Source organism: Larimichthys crocea, chromosome XXI, assembly GCF_000972845.2.
Source record: "Larimichthys crocea isolate SSNF chromosome XXI, L_crocea_2.0, whole genome shotgun sequence".
In the NCBI taxonomy this organism is placed as follows: domain Eukaryota; kingdom Metazoa; phylum Chordata; class Actinopteri; family Sciaenidae; genus Larimichthys; species Larimichthys crocea.
In genome coordinates, this window is record NC_040031.1 from 9,545,313 (window position 1) to 9,565,528 (window position 20,216).

Below are 20,216 nucleotides of genomic sequence, written 5' to 3' on the forward strand. Positions count from 1 at the left end.
GTTAACCATTCTTATTGTGTTAATAAAGACACGACAGGACTCCATCGCTTAGTAAAGATGGACTTTTGGAGCCTTAATAACAACGGAGCAGTTTCAACTGCAGCTCCACTGTTACCTCTGTGCAGAGAGAGGAGACTCATAATTCATTCATAATTGCACTCTCTTCAATTAGGTTTCACAATGCACATTTGCACAAGTTATTGCATATGAGTCCATATGTATATTTACCATAGAACCATATGTTTTTCCTCTTTAGAGTTTATTCTATTTATATTGTTTTACCTCATGCCTGTATTTAGTGTGTGCCTGTTCAGTTTTGTTAATAAAGTACTCTATCTATCTATCTATCTATCTATCTATCTATCTATCTATCTATCTATCTATCTATCTATCTATCTATCTATCTATCTATCTATCTATCTATTGTTGTGGAGAAATTGCTGAAGTCATAGGTCAATGGTGAGGTCAGGAAGGAAGAAAGTGTTCAGGAGCCTCTGATGTCTTATGCTGTATTATTTATTGACGCTTGATCAAGGAGACACTCTCAAAGTTCATCAGAAGTGCCTGAGTCGGTCTCACATTCTGCCCAACTCATTCTGGTGGATCTATCTATCTATCTCTAATTTAACACTTACTACCTACTTTGCAGATTAAGAGTTTACTTACAAAATACAGGGTCATTTAAAAAAACATGATTTGAACATGATGATCAGTTACAACCTTTACTTAATATGGAGGTCTTCCACAACAGCCAATTTAATAGTTGCAACCATGTATTACTGGCAGATTAGCAGGTCAAGGTTAGGGTTAGGGTTAGGGTTAGGGTTTGGTTAAAATATATTTGCATATGTTTTCTGTGTCGGAGAGCTCGCTCAGCTTACATAGAATAAACTACTAGTTTATAGTATCCATCTATACTCTACCCATTATCGGGAAAAGTGAACACAAGTACATTTTTTGTCTTGGTTACAGATACCATATACTGTTTATTGTAGCTTCCAGAGTTAATTCAGTATTAAAGAGCATGCATTCATTTGTATTATCATACTTTTATACTTGTATTAATTAATGTTTTCCTATAACCTTTATACAAATTACATTCAGAAGAAAAAAAAACAATTTGCCAAAATATAACAATAGAGGACCTACAGGAGAAATAATAAGATCAACACAGTGTTGAAATACCTGCATGTTATTAAGCAAGACAACACTGAAATAACAATGACAGCATATTTAAAGACCTTTCATTAATGACTGGACTCTGGACACAAGGTTAGTTGATAAAAATAGCAATTTAATTTTTATTTCTTTCATAAAAGTATTGTCACGTAGAATTATACATTTCCAAAAAATAAATAAATTCAATATTCTTGTGTATAAAAAATCTGTTCCTAACGACCACAGACAACAACCATCCACGTGTTTGCAGTTATCATCTCTCCATTGTTGCCAGTCAGCCGTTGGAAATATCACTTTATATTCACAATAAGGGATCTTTGAATACACCTTAAAATGCTCTTATGGTTACAAAAAGACAACCATACAGTTACATATGATTGATAAAGTATAATAAAAAATACACTTGCTGCATTTACAGTTGTATAGCAATACACTAAAAATCATCATCATTCATCTGTTACATCATTATAGGGCTTCTTTTGCATATGAGATGTGCAGTCTTGAGAGTAAACTTTCTGTGGAGACTAAAATAAAAGTGAAACATCACATTTCTTATTCAGAATGTGTCGTGTAAATAAATACATTTGAATGTAATGCAAACTTTTATTTGTTTTTGTTTTATTTTTTTACTGAATTTACTCAAATGTACATACTCTGCACTTCTGGTTAGATGCTAACTACATTTCGTTGTCTAAGTACCTGTTACTTTGTTCAATGACAATAAAGTTGAATCTAATCTAATTTAATGTTGTTGGCACTAAACCTTGAAACAACTTCATGTGATGGAAGTACAGAAGGGTTAAAGGAATGTTATACTATAAACTGACTAAACCAGCAAGTCAGGATTTGCAGGCAATGAACCACGTGCATCCATGTAAAAGTTGCCACCACTGCAACTCACTTACAAAAACATGACTCTTAGAAAAACTGAGTGCACAAAGTAGTAAAAAAAAGAAAAGAAATGAATGCATGAATTTCATTATAATTACAATAATTATTAAAAGTGTGTGCGTCCTGACTTCTGGGGGTAAAATAGACAAGACTGCCAGAATTCGACTGAGTATATTTACTTATCAAAAAGGAATTTCTCTGCTTGACTGAGCTCTTGTCATCTCATACCTAGACTACTGAAACTTGACTGATGTGCCTGTATGTGACCAACTTCTTCCACACTACAATGCTCCTCCACAACCTGCACTGGCTACCACGGGTTGCTCATATCCGATTCAAGACACTGCTACTTGGCTACCATGCGGTGAATGCCTCAGACCATACACCCTAGCCCATCCACTATGAAGAGGCCAGCGCAATTGTGCAACAAAATCCTGTTTTGCTTTCTCAGCTCTACAGTAGCAAAACAAGCTCCACGTCGACATTTCATTTCGGCCTATGCATACTCTATTTTTTGTTAATTCACTTGCACGATTCCTGCAATTTTTGGGTTATATCATGTTATATCATATATCATAAATCGATCCTAATAGCCTAACTTCAATCCTTTTTCAGGGTAGACTTATCCTTATATGTATTGGTCAAGGACTTTTGACATTGAGCCATCCACCAATAGGTTCAATCTGATGGAATGTGCGTAATTTAAGGAAGTGCATCTCCATTACTGGACTTTACAAGTGTCAGTCAAAAGACCTTAGAAGGCATAAAGCAGGTCTAATACACATCTTTATTCTATAATTTTGAGCTTATCAACACCTAACCCTAACTTTACTTCATTGTCATTGATAACACTGGGGAACAAATTGAAAAAAAATTATGCTGAGTTAGATTTTTATGCTGATTCCAAAATTGCAGTCCAGGACCAGGTTACTGTCGGGAATCTGCTGCACTACAAACATCCTGAAACACAATTAATGAACAACCAATGAATCAATACACAACCACGGCCTCATTAACACTTACTGTCTGTGACCTCTGAAGTATCATCAATGATTAACAGACATCAAAAGAGCCAATTAATAACACTGGGGAACAACTTAATTTTTTTTTTTCTGTTGAGTTAGATTTTTATGCTGATTCCAAAGTTGCAGTCATTTTTTTTCTAGCACGTCAAGTTTTTTTCTCCACAGCTGACACTCCAGATAAGCAAAGTTCCTCTGATTAGCTGTAGTAAGACTTGCCAGCTGATTACGATTGGACTCATCTACAGCTACGTGGCAACTTGTTTGTGCAGTCACAATCGAGACAGTGCATTGAGAGGTGTGTGCAGCTCCCAATAGGTCAGTACTGTCAATATCTGCAAACAGAAAACCAGCATAGTAGGAATGAAGAGGATTTGTGCTGCTTTTCTCTTCACCTTGTAACCATGGGCATATTGCTGTAAGTTCTATTTGGTTTGATGCTGTTTTTATAGTTTTCAAAGCTTGTAACTATTCCATCTTAGTGTTTGATTTACATAGGTATATATTTCCTTTGTTCCAGATCATGTCTGCTCCTGACTCATTTTGCTATATTTGTGGTAGTTTCACCATTCCAAGTCAGAGGAAAGCAAACATCAGTGCATTTGTCAAACACAAGCATATTTTGAATATTTTAAAGTAAAACTCTGTGATCAAGACAACAAGCCATGGGCCCCTCACAAAGTGTGCAAGCAGTGTGTTGAGAGTTTACGGATGTGGACCAAAGGAACATGTGAAAAGTTGGCATTTGGTATCGCCATGGTTTGGCAAGAGCAAAAAGTTTGTTACTTTTGTTTAGTGAAAACAAGCACATGTCTGTGAAGTACAGTATTTTTCATATTTTTTAAGAAAACGGGGATCCTATAGTTCAAAAACTTGACGAGATAGAGAAAAACTGAGATCAGTTTTCGATCCCGCAACCAATAATTAGTTAAAAAACAGCTGTCAGACCTAACTCAACAAAAATTGTGTTCCCCAGTGTAATCAAGTGAGCCAGGTAAAACTGAACCATATGTTCAATTGGTGACCTGCGTAACTAAACCTGATAAAATTGACAGTTTTGAAGAAATACAGACACATTCCTTTCTGAATTTTACAGATGGACTTTGGGTGATGTATTGTAGCTTTCAATGGCCATCTTGATAACAGTCATAGGTAACTAACAATTGACAGACAGCAAACAGTACACACTAACATGCTCACTCTCGGCACTGGCAGCCGTAGGTCATGGTCTTAACTAGGTCTCAGAAAGAACCTCACAAGTTTAGTAATAAAACATTTGGAACCTACAAGTTCTGTTACTGTGGACCATTATTATTAGTTAAGTTTGGCCATGTCTTTTTTTTCATTGAACGTTTCATTTGATTGTGGTTTCAGTTGGGTTTTGTTGGGAACCGTTGGCTGTTAATCCCGTGCATGCATTGCATATGATTACAAATAATATTGATGTGCCTTTGTTTCAACGTTTTTCACAGATTTTCATTTGGTGTTTCATGTTGAGCCTCACAACCATAGTGCCTAAACTAAAATATGATCTCTATATGATAGCTGTTCTCAAAACCTGACAAGATAACACATTTAACAGCAACAAGATAGCATTGAGAGGAATTGCACAAGTGGGGAAGAAAAACACAAGCTGTCACGACCTCAGAAATGAAGTAAAAGCTTAGTCAGAATTTGTCAGAATAAAACTAATGTTTGGATGAGAGAATAACCTGTAATGTCTGCTACAAGATGAAGTTGAGTTTAAGGTTTCATTTTTACAGCTGTACAGACACAATCTGTTATCCTGCACACGATAACCTGTTTATAAAGTACAAACAAACTCTGACTGTGATGTTACTTCATATTTGAAATGCTTCAAAGCTTTAAGGAGAGTAATTTTACACACATCACTGAGGTGCAAGGCCAGAGACAGAGAATAGCATCAATGCAAATAGGTACGCCTGCACACTTACTCCATGCCAAAAAAATTAAAAATAATAATGATACTTATTGAGAGTTATTTTGTGGAATGGGGTAAGTGTTGAGGCTTTGCACAGGTAACTAATCCACCAAAATATTCAACATTTGCCAGATAAAAAAACAAAAAACCTACAATATATATAAAAATGCATAACTTGGACGGAGGGTGATAATTGTATGTGGTTGTTTGTCCAGGTTCAACACTCATTCTTTGTGCATGATAATGATAAACAAGCCTATTTTGGCAGCTTTTGAATATGCAATATGGGCCTGTAGCACAGTTAAAATAAACACTGTGAACACAGGCTGTGGGTAGAAGATGCATACAACAACTGAAGAGAGAAGAGACAACAGTAGTTGTGCAGTCCGTCTCGTTCTAGCTCATTGATGTTTGAAAGAAGCGCTGATGGAAGAGCGGTTTCTCAATATAATAACAATCCGATGTGTAGTCTCTTTTACTGCATCTTGTTGATCTCTGGAATGAACCACTGGAGCACATCACAGGACTTTTTGGACAGAGATTTGGCAAAGCCACAGTGATGTCCTCCCTCCAAGTGAAAAGTTAACCTTTCGTTAACTTGTGCCGTACCCTCCTTCTTGAAAAGAATTTATCTAATACACTGATCATATATTAATTTAGTCCATTTAGTCCATCCATTTCCAAAAGTTGGAAACCCAAGCATCAAACGTGAGATGCTGTGAAGAGACAAATGTTTCACACGCTTTTCCTGAATGACAGAGAATTGTTGGAGATGGAGCTTTTACTCCCAAATGAGCTTTAGATTATTTTAGCAGAAAATCCATATGCTCCTAAAATCACCATGAATACTGTTACTGTACCTACAAATTGTCTTTTTTCTTTTACCCCTCTCCCTAGAGCTTAAGGGAGATCATGATACCAATCCCTTATCAGTATCAACAGGGACAACTTCACCCTGCTGTCTTCTTCTCAGCTTTCAGGATGTAAGTCTTTCTTCTTGCCTTTCCTCCAATAAGAAACACTACAGTCTGAAACATAAAACAGAAGAGAAACTTCTATTAAACATATGCACTTTCATTTTTCACTGACCAAGTGTCTCTTACCGCAAACTGTCAGATTATAAATTGGGCAACATTTCCCTGTCCCTCTCCATATGGATATATCATATATAGACTGAGCCTTGGGACCAGAGCTACTCAACTTCAGTTCACTGGTAGAATAGTGCCCTTAGATGAAGCTAAGTACTTTGCCATTATGAGGAGTTGCATACAAAGTAGTTGCAGCTGTAACTATAACGGTAGGATGTATACAGTGTGGTTAAAGCATGGAGACCTGGGCCACTGTAGCAGCATATTAAACTAATAGTCTCTGGATGATTTCCAAACCACACAAAGACTTCCTGTGTGTGACAGTCAGGCATCATTTTTTATCACAAAAACAGCAAGTATATTTTCGGCCAAATGAAGCACAAAATAAAAGAACTCCTCCTCACTTTCCTTCAGAGAGTTAGAAGAGAGGATAGATACCGCTGTCGTGTCTGTGTACTAAATATAAAGTGACTGCTTAGCATAAAGACTGGACTGACTCTGTCCCAGTTCCATCCCAAAACCTCTAAATTACCACAAATTAACATGATATACTAAGCTTGTTTAACCCATGCAAAAAAGTTTAAAAAGCCCACTTTGTTGTTCTAAATTGGCTCATGAGTCTGACTATTTCTTCTTCAACCAGTGGAAACCTAAAACAGAAAGTTGCACTACTACTCCCAGCTATGAAAAAAGACACAGCATGTTGATGTCACGGGTGCTGGTTGGTGGATTTTGTCTAGATGTTTCCACCTCTTACCAACCTTTATGCTAAGCTAATCAGCTGCTGGCTGTAGCTTTATATTTAACAGAGAGACATGAGAGTGGTGTCAAGAAGAGTTATTTCTCAATGTGCTGTGTAACAATTCCTCGATTCAGTTATCCCACAGGACTTTGTTGGGGTCCTGACCAGGAATCATATTCAATGTCATTGAAAAATATTAAATATAACAATATTTCCCAAAAAAAAAAAGAAAAGAAAAGTTGAAAAGTAACATAATATGGTACTAATGGACCTCATGGATTTATGAACTGTATGTAATGAGGTGGAGTGAGAATAAAGTGTCAAATACAGATTAACCTGTGTCAGGCGCCTCATACAAATGGATGGAAAACACATGTTACTGTAAGTACAGCACGTCATATGAGGATTTCCTGTATTAAAAGACTTGAAATTGCTGAAGTCAAAGGTCAATGGCGAGGTCAGGAGGGAGTGAAGTGTTCAGGAGCCTCTAATATTTATTAACGTTTGGCCAAGGAGAATTAGAGACACTTTCAAAGCACATCAGAAGTGCCTGAGTCGGTCTGACATTCTGCCAAACTCATGCTGGTGGATAGACTTTAAATATTTAACATAATTTAAGTGCATGCTAATATGTACGTAAGCACTGGCACGTTTTGCATTCACCAATTCTTAGGTGTGAATCAACACAGATCGCATAGATACAATACAGAACTGCTGATATTTTAATATTTCAATGTTGGAGAAGCAACAGCTTTGCAATGTTTGGTTTGTGAGTGTATGGCCAGCTGTCTACTCACTCAGCTGAGAAAAAAGGGCTGATAATGTCTTGCTGCTCATCACTTTGCCATATGATACTGAAATGTGTTATGTGTGGGCTGCTGTAGTGATGACAGTTTGTGCTACTTCAGCGTGATGCTGACAGATTATGCGATTGTGATGCATGCTGCCGTTTGAAACGATGAACCGTGAATCAAAGTAAAGCTTTAAATGTTGACTGCCCTTTTAAAGCAACGTTGCATGACTTGTTCTACCATAAAACAACTTTGTCTGTTCCTGCACAATGTAACTTTTGGCCCTGGGTACGAAGAGCGAAGAGATTTGGGTAAGTGGATCATATTTTATGGAGTATTAGTATCCTGATGGCTGCCCGGACCGTGAGGTCAGAGCAGTGTTTGGACTACAGGTGTTTTGGACCTCTGGGAAGAGAGGAGGTTTTCAGGTCTGGGATATGAGGGAATGCTGGTGGGGGAGCGGAGCCTGTGTTGTGCTAGAACAGGAGCTGGGCAAGTGGGCAATGTCTTGCTTGATGTTTGGCTGTGTTCGCTAAGTCAACTCATTAGTTTTAGATCATGGGTAAAATAAACATACATGTGTGTGTGGTGTTGTGCACTAAAACTGCAGATGCAAAATTGCAAAATTGCAAAAGTCCAACACAGTGTTGCTTTAAAAACCTTCCTTCAGAGGTCTAGCAGGTTTAATTAATGTCGTCAGGGGACACATAACAGTGTAGCACTGTTCTTGATGAATGCAGTCACATGTGTTCAATCTCCACATGTTAGGGCTTCACGAACAGGAAACGCTAAGTGTGGTCACATCCTGACACTGAGGGAATATCATCGTGTGTATGACCAGGGCGCCTACATGACCTAAATGTCCTGTTATGCTTCTAGAAAACATTCCGTGTCCATGACACTGAAGTAAGATTTAGACTTGGTCTGGGGGGGGCGGGATTGGGTAGCCAGATGTTTTTGCAAAACAATTGGAGTTAGACCTTCCCGTGCTCTGAATATATGAATATCGAATACTTTGGATGAGTTGAATATGTTAATGCATAAAGACGTTTTTATGAAATCAATTCCTCTTTCAGAATGACATGGCCTTTTAAGTGAACATAACCAACACGTCCCTTGTTCTGTCGCCTTGCAGCTGCTCTGCCAGAGTTGACGGATGGAGGCATAAAGACTTTAGTCGAGTCACACGTGGAGCTTTTTTTAAGTTTTTAAGTCTACACAAACACAAAATGAACTACAGATGTGCTGCGTACTGAACGAGAGAGGCTTCAAACTGTGAAACTAGAACGAAAACAGCGCTTGTTAAAGATAAATTATCCGTTAAGTTGTTCCCTGCACAACCGTACGACTCCTTTCAAGCTACTGCATGAATGAAAAAGTGCAATCTGTTAACTGCATTTCAGTAATTTTATGATTTGCCCTCCCCAGTTAGTTTTACAATGTTTACAGTTTTACAATGCTTTCGTGGTAGTAAAAAAAAAAAAGGTATTTTCTATTGCTCTTGCTGTTATGAAGAAAATGTGTGTCTGTGTGTGTTTGGAAATGTTTTTGACAGGCAGGAATTTTAAAACCTCGGCGATAAGTGCTTTTTCAGTGAGCGAAAAATAATATGCAGGATAATATCACTTCTGGAGCCACAAAAACCAGCGCAACCTAGACTTTTTTGGCAATGCTTTGACTGAGAGCAACCGAGGACACTTCAACATCCAAACAAATAAATTACCGTCCATCCTCACTTCAAACTGAGCTCTGTTCTGTTCCCGATTGACGGACGTGAATGTGGCTTTCTAAAGGGTTTGCTTCAACTGTCATGATTTTAAAGAAAAAGAACACTGAATCAACTCAAGAAGATTTTATTGTCACAGCCAGGAAACAGAACAGTATAACATATACGCAGGAGGCTTTTTGGGAGGTGCGGGTACAGAAGGACTCCCACTGTAAGACCCATGAGGTTGCCAAGGTAGGAGTATACATTGCCACATATGTTCACGCATACAGTATCAACCATGAAAAAGTGCACATCTACTACAACACGTTTGCATTGCTAAACTTCATACTGGAAAGAGTCGTCTGTGCAGTGGGCTGCGTGACAGTCTCTGTACATTCACATCAGAAAATCCAACATGTTTTTTTCTTCTATGTTTCCTTTTTCATACTCACAGTCCTGCTGCTCCTCCATGCTCACAAAGCATTTGCTGAAGAGACAGTGCATGGTATGGCAGAAGTTGTCCAGAAGAGATTTCGGAGAAACATATCGCCATCTGGACTCTGGCACCCTGTCAGGCTCTTCTGTTAAAAGATCCCAAGTGTCCTGAATACTCTCTGGAAGCTCCTGCTGGAACACCTGGACACACATGAGTGAAAGATGGTGTGTGAGTAAATGGATTTGGATTCATGAGGTGCTTTCCATTTGAAAAAAAAAAGAAGCCCACTGTGTTATCAGGAATAAATCAACAGCATGAAAACAAAAACATTCAATGCAAGCATTTCGAAATGTGATATTTATGACGGTTATATCATCACGTCCTGATGGAGGAGAAAAAATTAGGACAGTAACTTATCCCAGCAGCAGAAAAAGGAAAGATTGATCGCCCATCAATCACTTTTTCATACATATTTCAACCATTTATATATAGAGAAAGCCAACAGGTGCTATAAATATATCATATTTCAAAGTATCCATGCTTAACATGTGACTCCTTTAGACTGTGGATCCTCACACCCAACAAGCAAGATATTTGGTTGCTCTTCCCTAGGTTCACTTTCTGTTCTCTTTTTTTTAGACACACAATTACCTTAATTGTCAATATTGTGACACTATGGTGTATAAGTACAACCTTTACCTAAAAATGATGAGGGAGGATGCATTTAAATTACAAGAAAGACTAAAAAAGAAAGATATCAATCACAATTAAGTAATTTCATCTTCTGACCTTCTGTCAGCTGACTCACTGTCTACTTCAATCACTGATCACTGATAGGACAACTGATACTTAAGTTAATGTCCAAAAGTCCACTCCTGACCTTAAAGACAGAGGTTGATGAGGACACATCAAACGGAGTATCTGATAAAATACCAGCATCATTAGAGAAAAACTAAATTTAGTGGAACCGCCTGATTTCTCATTACCCTGTAAAATATCCCTCATACGCACGTCTCTGAATGATCAATGAGTGAACTATATTCACCTTCGCTGAACTGGATCAGAAATAAAAGATGTACTTGATTTTCTAGTGATAAGGCCATTCATTCCCAATCTTGATAAATAGGAATAATGTGACATCCGTCTCCTGTCAAATATCCTCTGTCCCTCTCCTGATGGAAATTCACTTACATGCTGAATTGCTTCATTCGAAGAAGGAATTTAATAGAGCTGTTGTGTAGAGCGGATCCGTGAACTCTAGCTTACCTCAGCATGATGCGACTGCACAAAGACTCCCTCTGCATCCCTGAAGCGCCTCTCCAACTCGGCCGCGTATGGACGTGACGGGTGTCTCTCTGGCATGACCCGGATGATCTGAAATTTCAATTTGTGTTTGGTTTAGTTGCCTTTAAACGTGACGTTTCTCCATTCAGACTACTTGTACACAGACAAAACTAAATGTGTGAGATGGTAGACATAAAAATTAGTAAGTGGTGGTGTAAATGTAAGAAAGACAGGTTTTCTCCAGTGTCTACCTGTCTGTTATCGTCAACATGTGCCTGTTAAGTTGCGAGCATGTGAAGGAATTTCAAAGCAGTCTTTTATTTTGGTAGATTAGGGAATGTGGGAGGAAATATGCGCCTCAGAAGTGGCCACACATGGAGGTAGGAAGTTGGCGGTGGGGGGTGTGACTTGTAATTAACCACTGATGTGACACACCACAGGGGCATGTGCTGGACTGCCGGCCAAAGCCAGTTGCGGCCGACCTCAAATCTCGTTTGGGTTGTTTCCCCTCAGATGGGGTCAGATCTACTCACGAACGAAGAGGAACAGCCCTATGTCAAATCTGCAGCGTGAATGAATGCCCTCCCTCTCAGGTTGCAAGCCCAGTAGGCAAACATTGTTTTCAAATTACAGGGTAGGCTAAGACAGGCAATGCTCATGCTCGGGAATTTTCAGATGCAGAACAATGAAATGAGGACAATAAATTAACTAAAGCGATTGCACTTCCAAGAAATGTAACAACTCAGAAGATGTGACCACTTGGTATTAGATTTCAAGTGGGGTTTAAGGGTGTTACCAGTTTCTGTAAGTGATGCACACTTGTTTATGTGTCAAAGCACTCTTACTGTAAGTGATAAAGACTGCAAGCGTGGGTGTGAGAGAGAAAACCAAACATGACGAGAGCAGGTGAGAGACATGAGCGCCTAACACACTCATAGCTGCACTCAATCAATGAGCTGTGAGGTTTTATTTCACCAGAGAGGACAGAGAGCTGCAGGGCTCTCACCCACTAATTAAACCTGTCTGTCTTCGTCAGAAGCTCAAGTGAGCGATACACAAGGTTTTACCTAAGGGCAAACTGGAGGTGCAGGTGTGGGTGGCGTGGGACTACTTTAAAAAAATGGCCATTCTTTAGCCAGTGTTGACCATCTTTACGGATTTACTGACAGAAGTTCAGTCTTGTCAGTTGCCTAAAATGAAAAGTAGGAAACGTGTAAGAAGTGATTTATGAATATAGTGCTCAGCCTCTACATAGGTTAACATCACTGGCACTGCAAGCCACACTAAACGCCTTTCATGACGGTAAATCTTCGGCTGTCCACTTTTATGGTCCTCAGTCGACTTAAGTTGCCAAAAGACAACACGTGATTTGTGTGATTGATGAAGAAGCTCTATTTTTTTTCCCATCCATGCTCTGATTGTTTGACAGTGTGCAAAGATGCTGTCAAAGTGTAGTAGATTGTTTCAAGGACAAGGACCCCGGTAGTCAGTGGTTAGTTAGAATAAACAAAAGGACATAAAATCATTATTTCTGGACAAAATCCAACAAAGTGCAACTTTGCTCGGACTTTATTTCTCCTCTTACCTTTTTTAACACGCCTTGGTTGACCTGGAACCACAACCTCTGGAGAACCAGGTCATCCAATCCCTCCACCTGTAATCTCTGCATTAAGAAAAGAAGAAAACATGTAATTAACAGGTTTATCAGATTATGTGGAACTGTGACATAAAGAACCATAAAGTTTGAAATTTATTTAGATATTTTCACATTTGATACACTGCAGTTGGAGTTGTATTGGTCTCTGTAGTGAGATATTTGACTTATGAAGGCACATGGAAAGCATCATCTGAGGATTCTCCTCCACCATGTCCAGGAAAAAGGAAAGGAGTCAATAAATCAAGAGACAGAATCATGACTCTTACCATTCTGCTGATGTTTGACAGTTTAAAGACTTCGTTATGATGAACCCTGATGGTGTAGTTGATGGGGAAGTTGTGCTTCTGTAATACAGAAAGAAAGAAAGAGAAATATTTCGCATGTCAAATTCATAAATCATAAAGTTGTAATGCTTTATGTGAAACTAATATCTTTAGACAACTTTTATCAGCTGTGTTCTGCAACACAGCCGTAAATATTTCACAATCTATTAATGATAAAGCCCCCGTCTGGAACAATTCATGAGTCAGTGACATTATTTCTTGTCAAAGTCGGATTAGTACTAGTTGTTTTTGTTGTTCATTTGTGTCATACAGTTCCACGTGGATTTATAAGACACATAAAATACTCTTGAAGTGAAACATTTATCAGTAAACAACATCAATTCTGTAATATTATATCAAGAACAGATGTTTGTCTTTAAAAACATTTAAAAACAACCGAGGTTGACCAAAGTGCTGTACAGGTTGATACAAATAATATACAAATAATATACATATAATACATAAAGTGCCATAATTACAACGGGTTAAGACAAATGATAAGAAAAAGTGCGAAGATTTAAAAACCTCAAATGATCCAGCAGATCAGTTATTCCATAGCCTAGGGGCCGCTGCCACAAAGGCTCGGTCACCTTTGGTTTTTAGTTTTAATTTCGGGGCGACGAGTAGCAGCTGACTAGAGGATCTCAGTGTTCTGGCAGATGGTCAGAGATACACGTTTCACAGGTTTCATTAACGCTCACAGATAAATCGTGTGATAAAACCAAATCTAAAATGTGCCCTTTCTCGTGAGTTGGGTCTTAAACAAGATTAAAAGATTCAATGAGGTTTAAGAAATCAGTGACCAATGGTCTTGATCTTCAGCAGACATATATATTGAATTCTCCAGAAATAAGAAAATGATCGTATTTCATGAAGACACATGACAGAAAATCTGCAGAGTCACACAGGAAGTCCTTGTTAAATTTTGGAGGCCGATAAACAACAACATAACAGAGAAAGAGGAAAGTTGTAGCTCAAAAGTTTGCAGTTCAAAACTGGAGTAGGTAGCAGATGGAATAGGATGGCACTGAAAGCTGGATTTGAACCCCGAGGCCAGGCCGCCACCCCTGCCGGTGTCCACGGAGAACTGAGGAATGAACAGCCGGGAGGAAGGAGTTCAGAGAACGGTGTGCACTCACCATCCCGGAGCCAAGTCTCTGTCAGGAGAGATCAGGTTTTATTTACTAGTGACCTGGTGTTTTTAAAGCTAGGGCCAACCTTGTAGGAGGTGATTTCTCAGCCGTTTTGGTGGCATGGCTAAGAGGACGGAGATTTAAAAAGTTCACTTTGCCAGGATAGGGAGAGCTCTGCTGGGGAGAACGTCCTGCAGTGTGTCTATGATGGGAGATGATGGTCTGTATGGGGAAAGAAACCGGTGAAGGTGGTAGTCATGCACGTGGGGCAGACTGGACGGACCACTGATAAAAACAGACTTCCCACAGTTAATTAGAAGGCTAAAGAGGACATTGAAATCCCTTTTTGTCAGCTCAGATTGCTGACAGGCTGTGTCATTAGACCCCACATGTACTAACACCCAGTTTATAGAAGATGGGAGTGAGTGCAGCAGACTGGGGAGCTTATCCAGGATAACCGGGACCGTGGCCCCGGGGAGGCAGTGAGTGGCTGCATTGAAGAAGCGGGTGTCGAGGAGATGAAGGCAAAGGATTCCCGTGACAGGAGAGTGCACAGTCGTCAATGTGCGTACGGGCAGGCAAGCGCCGTAACGAGGCAGCAGCATCGGACCCGGTAGAAGGACTCCCCGCCGGCACAGGGCAGGGGAGACCGCCCGCCTCCTTCAGGATCCTGCGCCGGGAAGAGAAGGTCGAAGACTGGGTTGAGGGCAATCCATTGGGCCTTGTGGTGGAGTGGCCAGCCATCCGAGCACTGCCAGCCACCAGTAGAGGGAAAGTTGCGGTGGGCGAGGGGGAGAGACGGCCCGGCTCGAGTCCCTCATGTGGTTTCGGGCAACCACGTCGGCCCAGGACAACTGATGGTTAGGTGTCGAGCAGGAGGAGGGCCGCGGACAGGTGGCGGGATCCCACGCAACTGTGTCATGGAGGGTAGTGCTGAGCGAGGCCAACTTTTTGGACTGCTGGAGAGCCACATCCATGAAACTGGAAAGTAGTGAGTCCTTTTTTTGCAGTTCATCGGAGAGCCGTCAGATGTCGTCCTCAAGGTCAGCGATTTTTTTGTTTGCTTTCATCAGCAGTACATCGTCCTCACAGGGTGTAGCTGGCATAGTTTGTTTGTTGTTCAATACAAACAATACAACGCTTAAAACTGGATAAAAAGTCAGAGCTGGGGTAGAGCGCCGGTCTTAAAGTATTAAGGCCAATTAAAGTAAATAAAAATGACAATCTAATCAACAACATCCATGATACCGTACATGCTGGATGGTCCTGATTTGTTTGTTTTTGAGGGTAAGTTTTACACTGTTCATTTACTTTGGTCCTCCCAGCTGGTCCAGAAGTTTGCACCACTGACCTCCCACCCGCAAGGCAACTGTAACAAATGCTTCCACATTTACTCAGACACACTTCAAAACATGTCATCATTCTCTCACCATGTACCGTCGCCTGTGGCTAAGGCTGTCGTTGAGCGTCTTCAAGGGTGTGCACAAGCTGGCTGGCGTTGGGGCCATCTGAACAGGCACGAGCAGAAACAGGCCTACAGAAACAGGAGCGGCAGAGCATGAGATTTCATTTTTTACAGTGTCAAATGTTGTACTGTCACAAAACTCTCTATGCTCTAATAGTCATTGCTCTTTGCATGTGTTAGCAACGTGTGTTTCTGTGTACAGGTTTGAAGTGTTAGCGGTGCATCTGTTTGATGTTAGAACACTTGGAGTTGAAGTAGAGCTACCTTGACAAATAGTTTGACCTGGTCATCCAGATTGAGCATACATCAAAAGGTTTTTAGGTGGATGGAGTGTGTGCCACATATGAAGGCTGAATTCTTACTGCAGATATTTCCATGCACCTCAATTTCACCATTCTCTGCACAGTTGGTGAAATAACCTGATGAACGACCACATTAAACTAAAAATAAGACCTACAGTAAGTAGTCAAAGACTCTGAACGCAAGTCTTAGGCCAAGTGCATGAAACATAATGTGAATGGGCTATTTGATAAGGTAATAACACACACTTTTCTTCACATCCATAAGAGTCTACATCAATGCTGAAAATTGACCTAATGACGGCATTAGACAAAAAAGTATAATTCATCCAGAGGCAAACAAATTTCGTGACAGTATCCATCCAATAGCAGTCAAGACTTTTTAATCAAAACCACATGTTGGTCAAGATCAGTCAAAAGTCTGGGGATCACCATTAGAGTACATCTTGTTGGGATCATGAATGTCCGAACCCAACTTTTTTGTGAATTAGTCTAGTAGATGCTGACATATTTCACAGGTAATTGGAAAGCATTGATGTGCAGGTGTCACGACCAGAAAAGCCAAATTGAGTAAGATTTATCCTGGGTACCATGAATGTCTGTACAGAATTCAACCCATAGAATCGCTTTTGAGATATTCTGCTCTGGACCAGAGTAATGGACTGATTGCTCAACTGACCGACGACATTGGAGGTCAGGAATTGTTTTCTTTACAATATGTGCTCATGACTCAAGCTAATGATCAATACAAACAGAGAAAAAGCTCTAGTATAACTCAACAGCATTACCTGATGTAACATGTTGACATTTTGACACTTTTTCTGGGGCTACTTCCAACCAAATGGTCTTAATTCAAAACTATATTTACTAACTTAAATTGCTGATACAGTTGTAGAAGTCCAGTGTTTCTCAATCAACAACGAAATCATGCAAGTGATTCATCATTTTGGCAGTTCACTGACCCACATTACTGGCATGGTGTCTTCATCAGAGGCATATGTCGAAACATTACTCTGTTTGCACAATTAAAAAGAAGTTTGTGGTCCTGAATTTGAGAAGCCCTTGGTTTGGTTGCATGCTGCTGGAAGTTGCACGGAGAACACTGTTTTAGTTGTTGAGATATTTCAAACTGAACCAATGTGGCAGACCAACCAACGAGCTAACATAGCTGAATAGGTCTCCCTGGATTTCTAAGAAGCCTGACAGTTTAACAGTGTAATAAAACCTTAGACACCCTGTTCTCACATCATGATACTTCTGCCTTCGCTGCTGAATGTTAACATAGGTTGTCTCAACAAGCAGCCACTGCCCTCCTTTTTATAGACATTATTTGCACAACGACAAGAGGTCACTTGTCAGGAAAATGTCAAATGTTTTATGCATTTGAACAAATTACTGTTATTGTTCTCATGTTACTTGTAAAAACCCACTTTATTAAAAAGTAAAACACACACAGTGTCCTTGACTTTAGCACATCAATCAACCAAACAACCATCTTGACAGCCGCTTGGGATTATAATCAGTCAATCTAGCAGACAAAAAGTGACTTTTGGGTCGACTTTCTTCCTATTCATGTCTGTCAAGTCTGTCTTTGGTTTCCCCCAACCTTTCACTTCAACTTATCTGATTTCCCCCCTGACCTCTGTAAAGCCTTCATCTTGTTGCTGTCAGTATCTGGACTTACACCTGTGTGAGAGGGGAAAAACACGTGTCCTGTGGCCTGTTTTACTGATCAGCAAATATTTCACAAATAAACAAAGGCGAAATTTAGAATCTGCGTCGCAAATTTTTGCTTTGCTCAGCATTTTTTTCATGCGCTTGCCTGTCATATACTTTACTTAATAACTGATGGACTGACCAACAGGTCAATGATGGCCAGATCATCAAAAACCAAATGACTGAATGTTGTCTTGTTATGTAGGGCTGTTTTATGATGAATAAAGGTACATTTGTGATAATATTAATATATCACTGATGTGTAAACTAAACTGTGTCACTGTTTTTTAGCATTCTGGGAACATTTCTCCTGCATTCACTTCTTGTTGCTTAAGAAATCATATAAATTTCCTCTTCTCTACTGTTTAGGGTTCTCACCTTGGAAACTCCTAATGGTTTAAATGCCTTACTTCTTATTTTTTACCAAAATTGAATCTTAATCTTAGAGAACAAAACATGGGAATTTCTTTTGATAAATATGATGTATGAACAGTGCAGGTAGAAGTAATGCCAATAGTAAATCATGCTGAAGCTACTTCATCTCATAAGTTTCCTGTTTCCTGACAATGCTCACAGAGAGAGGCACTCAGCACGACGTGAGACATTTACAATTTATAACTGAAATGAACTGAATTTCCCATGAGAGCAAAAAAAAACACATACCTAAAACACCTTTAAAGAAAAGTTCACCTGATGCTATGGGAATATGTTTGTCAAATGGATACAGTCATTCCTGACCAGCATCAAACACAGACTTAAGGGTGTATATGCAGCTAACCTCAAAGTCTTTTTGCACAGCATATTTATCGTGCACTTTTCTTGCCACCTAGAAACTATTTGGGCACAAATACACGTTTTTCTAGCAGTAGAGCTTGTGCTTTGGGTCAACATCTGTTTAAGTGTACGCAATATTGATATATAGAGTATATATTTTCACCTCTTTACCGTACCATCAGACAGCCTTTTTTTTGGCACTACTGGTCAGACTTCCAGCTGTTCCCATGCATACTCAAAGACTCTACCACCATAACTCAAAGACCTGATTTAGGTCAATACAGTGCACAGAGAAGTTGGCTTCATGCAACTGCAGGGCACTTCACAAGCTCACCTGGTGCACCGTTCACCCCACATATCAAGGCTTAAGTCCTTACTGCAGCAACTCCTTTGATTCCACTATCTAAAACAACCCCACTTCGAAATACTCAAACTATCAAAGAGTTTCTTGATCTTCAAGACCGACTTCTCAAATGACGTCACACCTGAAGTTTGTTATCCTCAGAAAATCCCACAATAGAAAATACACTTCTTCTATGAACTTGCATTTTGCACTATTGCGCCAACACAAGCTGAAAACTCAAGTAGAGATAAAGTAAAGGCACTTACCCTGAGGTTTACCGTACTGTAGCTACCACCCCATCCAACCTACTGTATACACAAACTCTGTAAGACAGATTTATCTGAGATCTACTTTTCCATTCGACCAAAAAATTGCTCCTTGATCGTGTTCAGAAAAACAACAGCTCATTCAAGCTAATTTAAAACAAAGCAGAAGCTTACACCAGCTACCGATGTGACAGATTTTCACACACAAAAATAAATAAATAGTCCTTTACTGTCTATATATAAACGCCCCCAAAATTACCACTGACCAGAGTATTCCAGTTTCTATAAAAAGAACCATATGTCCTCCTGAACTACTGTGTGTGTGGTGTGTGTGATTCATTCCTTCAAGCCGGCACTTTTCTGCCACTTTGAAGACAAAATCTCTTTTCTCACAGGTAAAAGAGTTGCTGTTGCAACATCTGGAAGTCTTTGTGAGTAAAGAGTCTAGAAAACAACTAATGGAACAACACAGTCACCACTGTGAGAGAAAGCATGCTAAAGTAACACATGGAATAACAGTTTTTTAGTTTCGAATATGCAGCCTCTGCTTCTTTCAGCTGTATTAATTTTGGTGGCTTTGGATAACTAATGATATGCCAGTTGTTTAAAACATTAGCAGTATTTTAGGAGTTATCTCTAAGTTTTTGATTTAGCACATTTTGAGTTTTGCTACAGTTAAACTCAACTGTTTTTATATATGAACTTGTACAGTCCATCATGCTGAAGTATTAGCTCACGATTCAGCTAAGAGATCCAGGGATGGCTTGAAGGCGCAATAAGATATTTCCTGTATCTTAACTTGCGTGTTAGCACTTATGTGTGAAAATATAAACATGGAAATACCTGCGTGATGATACGTGAGCCTGAAAGCATTAATTTCAACTGCATAACCTCAGAATGTTTTTTTTTTTTTTGTACCGGTAGATGAGTGAAAGCTTTTCATAGTGTGTTTCAGTCGGTTGGATCGGATTGCAACACAAACTCATGAAAACCATGGGAGCTTTATTGGCCAAACAGGTTTTTCTTAGTGTACAACATTGTACAACATTAACCAGTGCACTGCTACAGTAAATAGCTTCAATTAAGTGTAATAATTGTAACCACCTGCAATTGTCAGTAACATACTATATGTAGTTTTGACATCACAATACATGAAT

At 39.5% G+C, this 20,216-nt stretch overlaps 1 protein-coding gene across 2 annotated transcripts in view; it reads right to left on the minus strand.

The window, feature by feature from the left end:
- Window positions 1-4,444: 4,444 nt before the first annotated feature.
- Window positions 4,445-20,216, minus strand: part of il34 (interleukin 34) — a 41,605-nt gene continuing 25,833 nt past the window's right edge. For both annotated transcript variants that reach the window (XM_010743578.3, XM_010743579.3), the window contains exons 3-8: window positions 15,627-15,730; window positions 13,007-13,084; window positions 12,669-12,746; window positions 11,066-11,173; window positions 9,816-9,999; window positions 4,445-6,062 (exon numbers count right to left, since the gene is read on the minus strand). In XM_010743578.3, coding sequence (XP_010741880.1) covers window positions 6,004-6,062; window positions 9,816-9,999; window positions 11,066-11,173; window positions 12,669-12,746; window positions 13,007-13,084; window positions 15,627-15,730 — 611 coding nt within the window. In that variant the 3' untranslated portion in view covers window positions 4,445-6,003. The remainder of the gene's footprint in view (window positions 6,063-9,815; window positions 10,000-11,065; window positions 11,174-12,668; window positions 12,747-13,006; window positions 13,085-15,626; window positions 15,731-20,216) is intronic.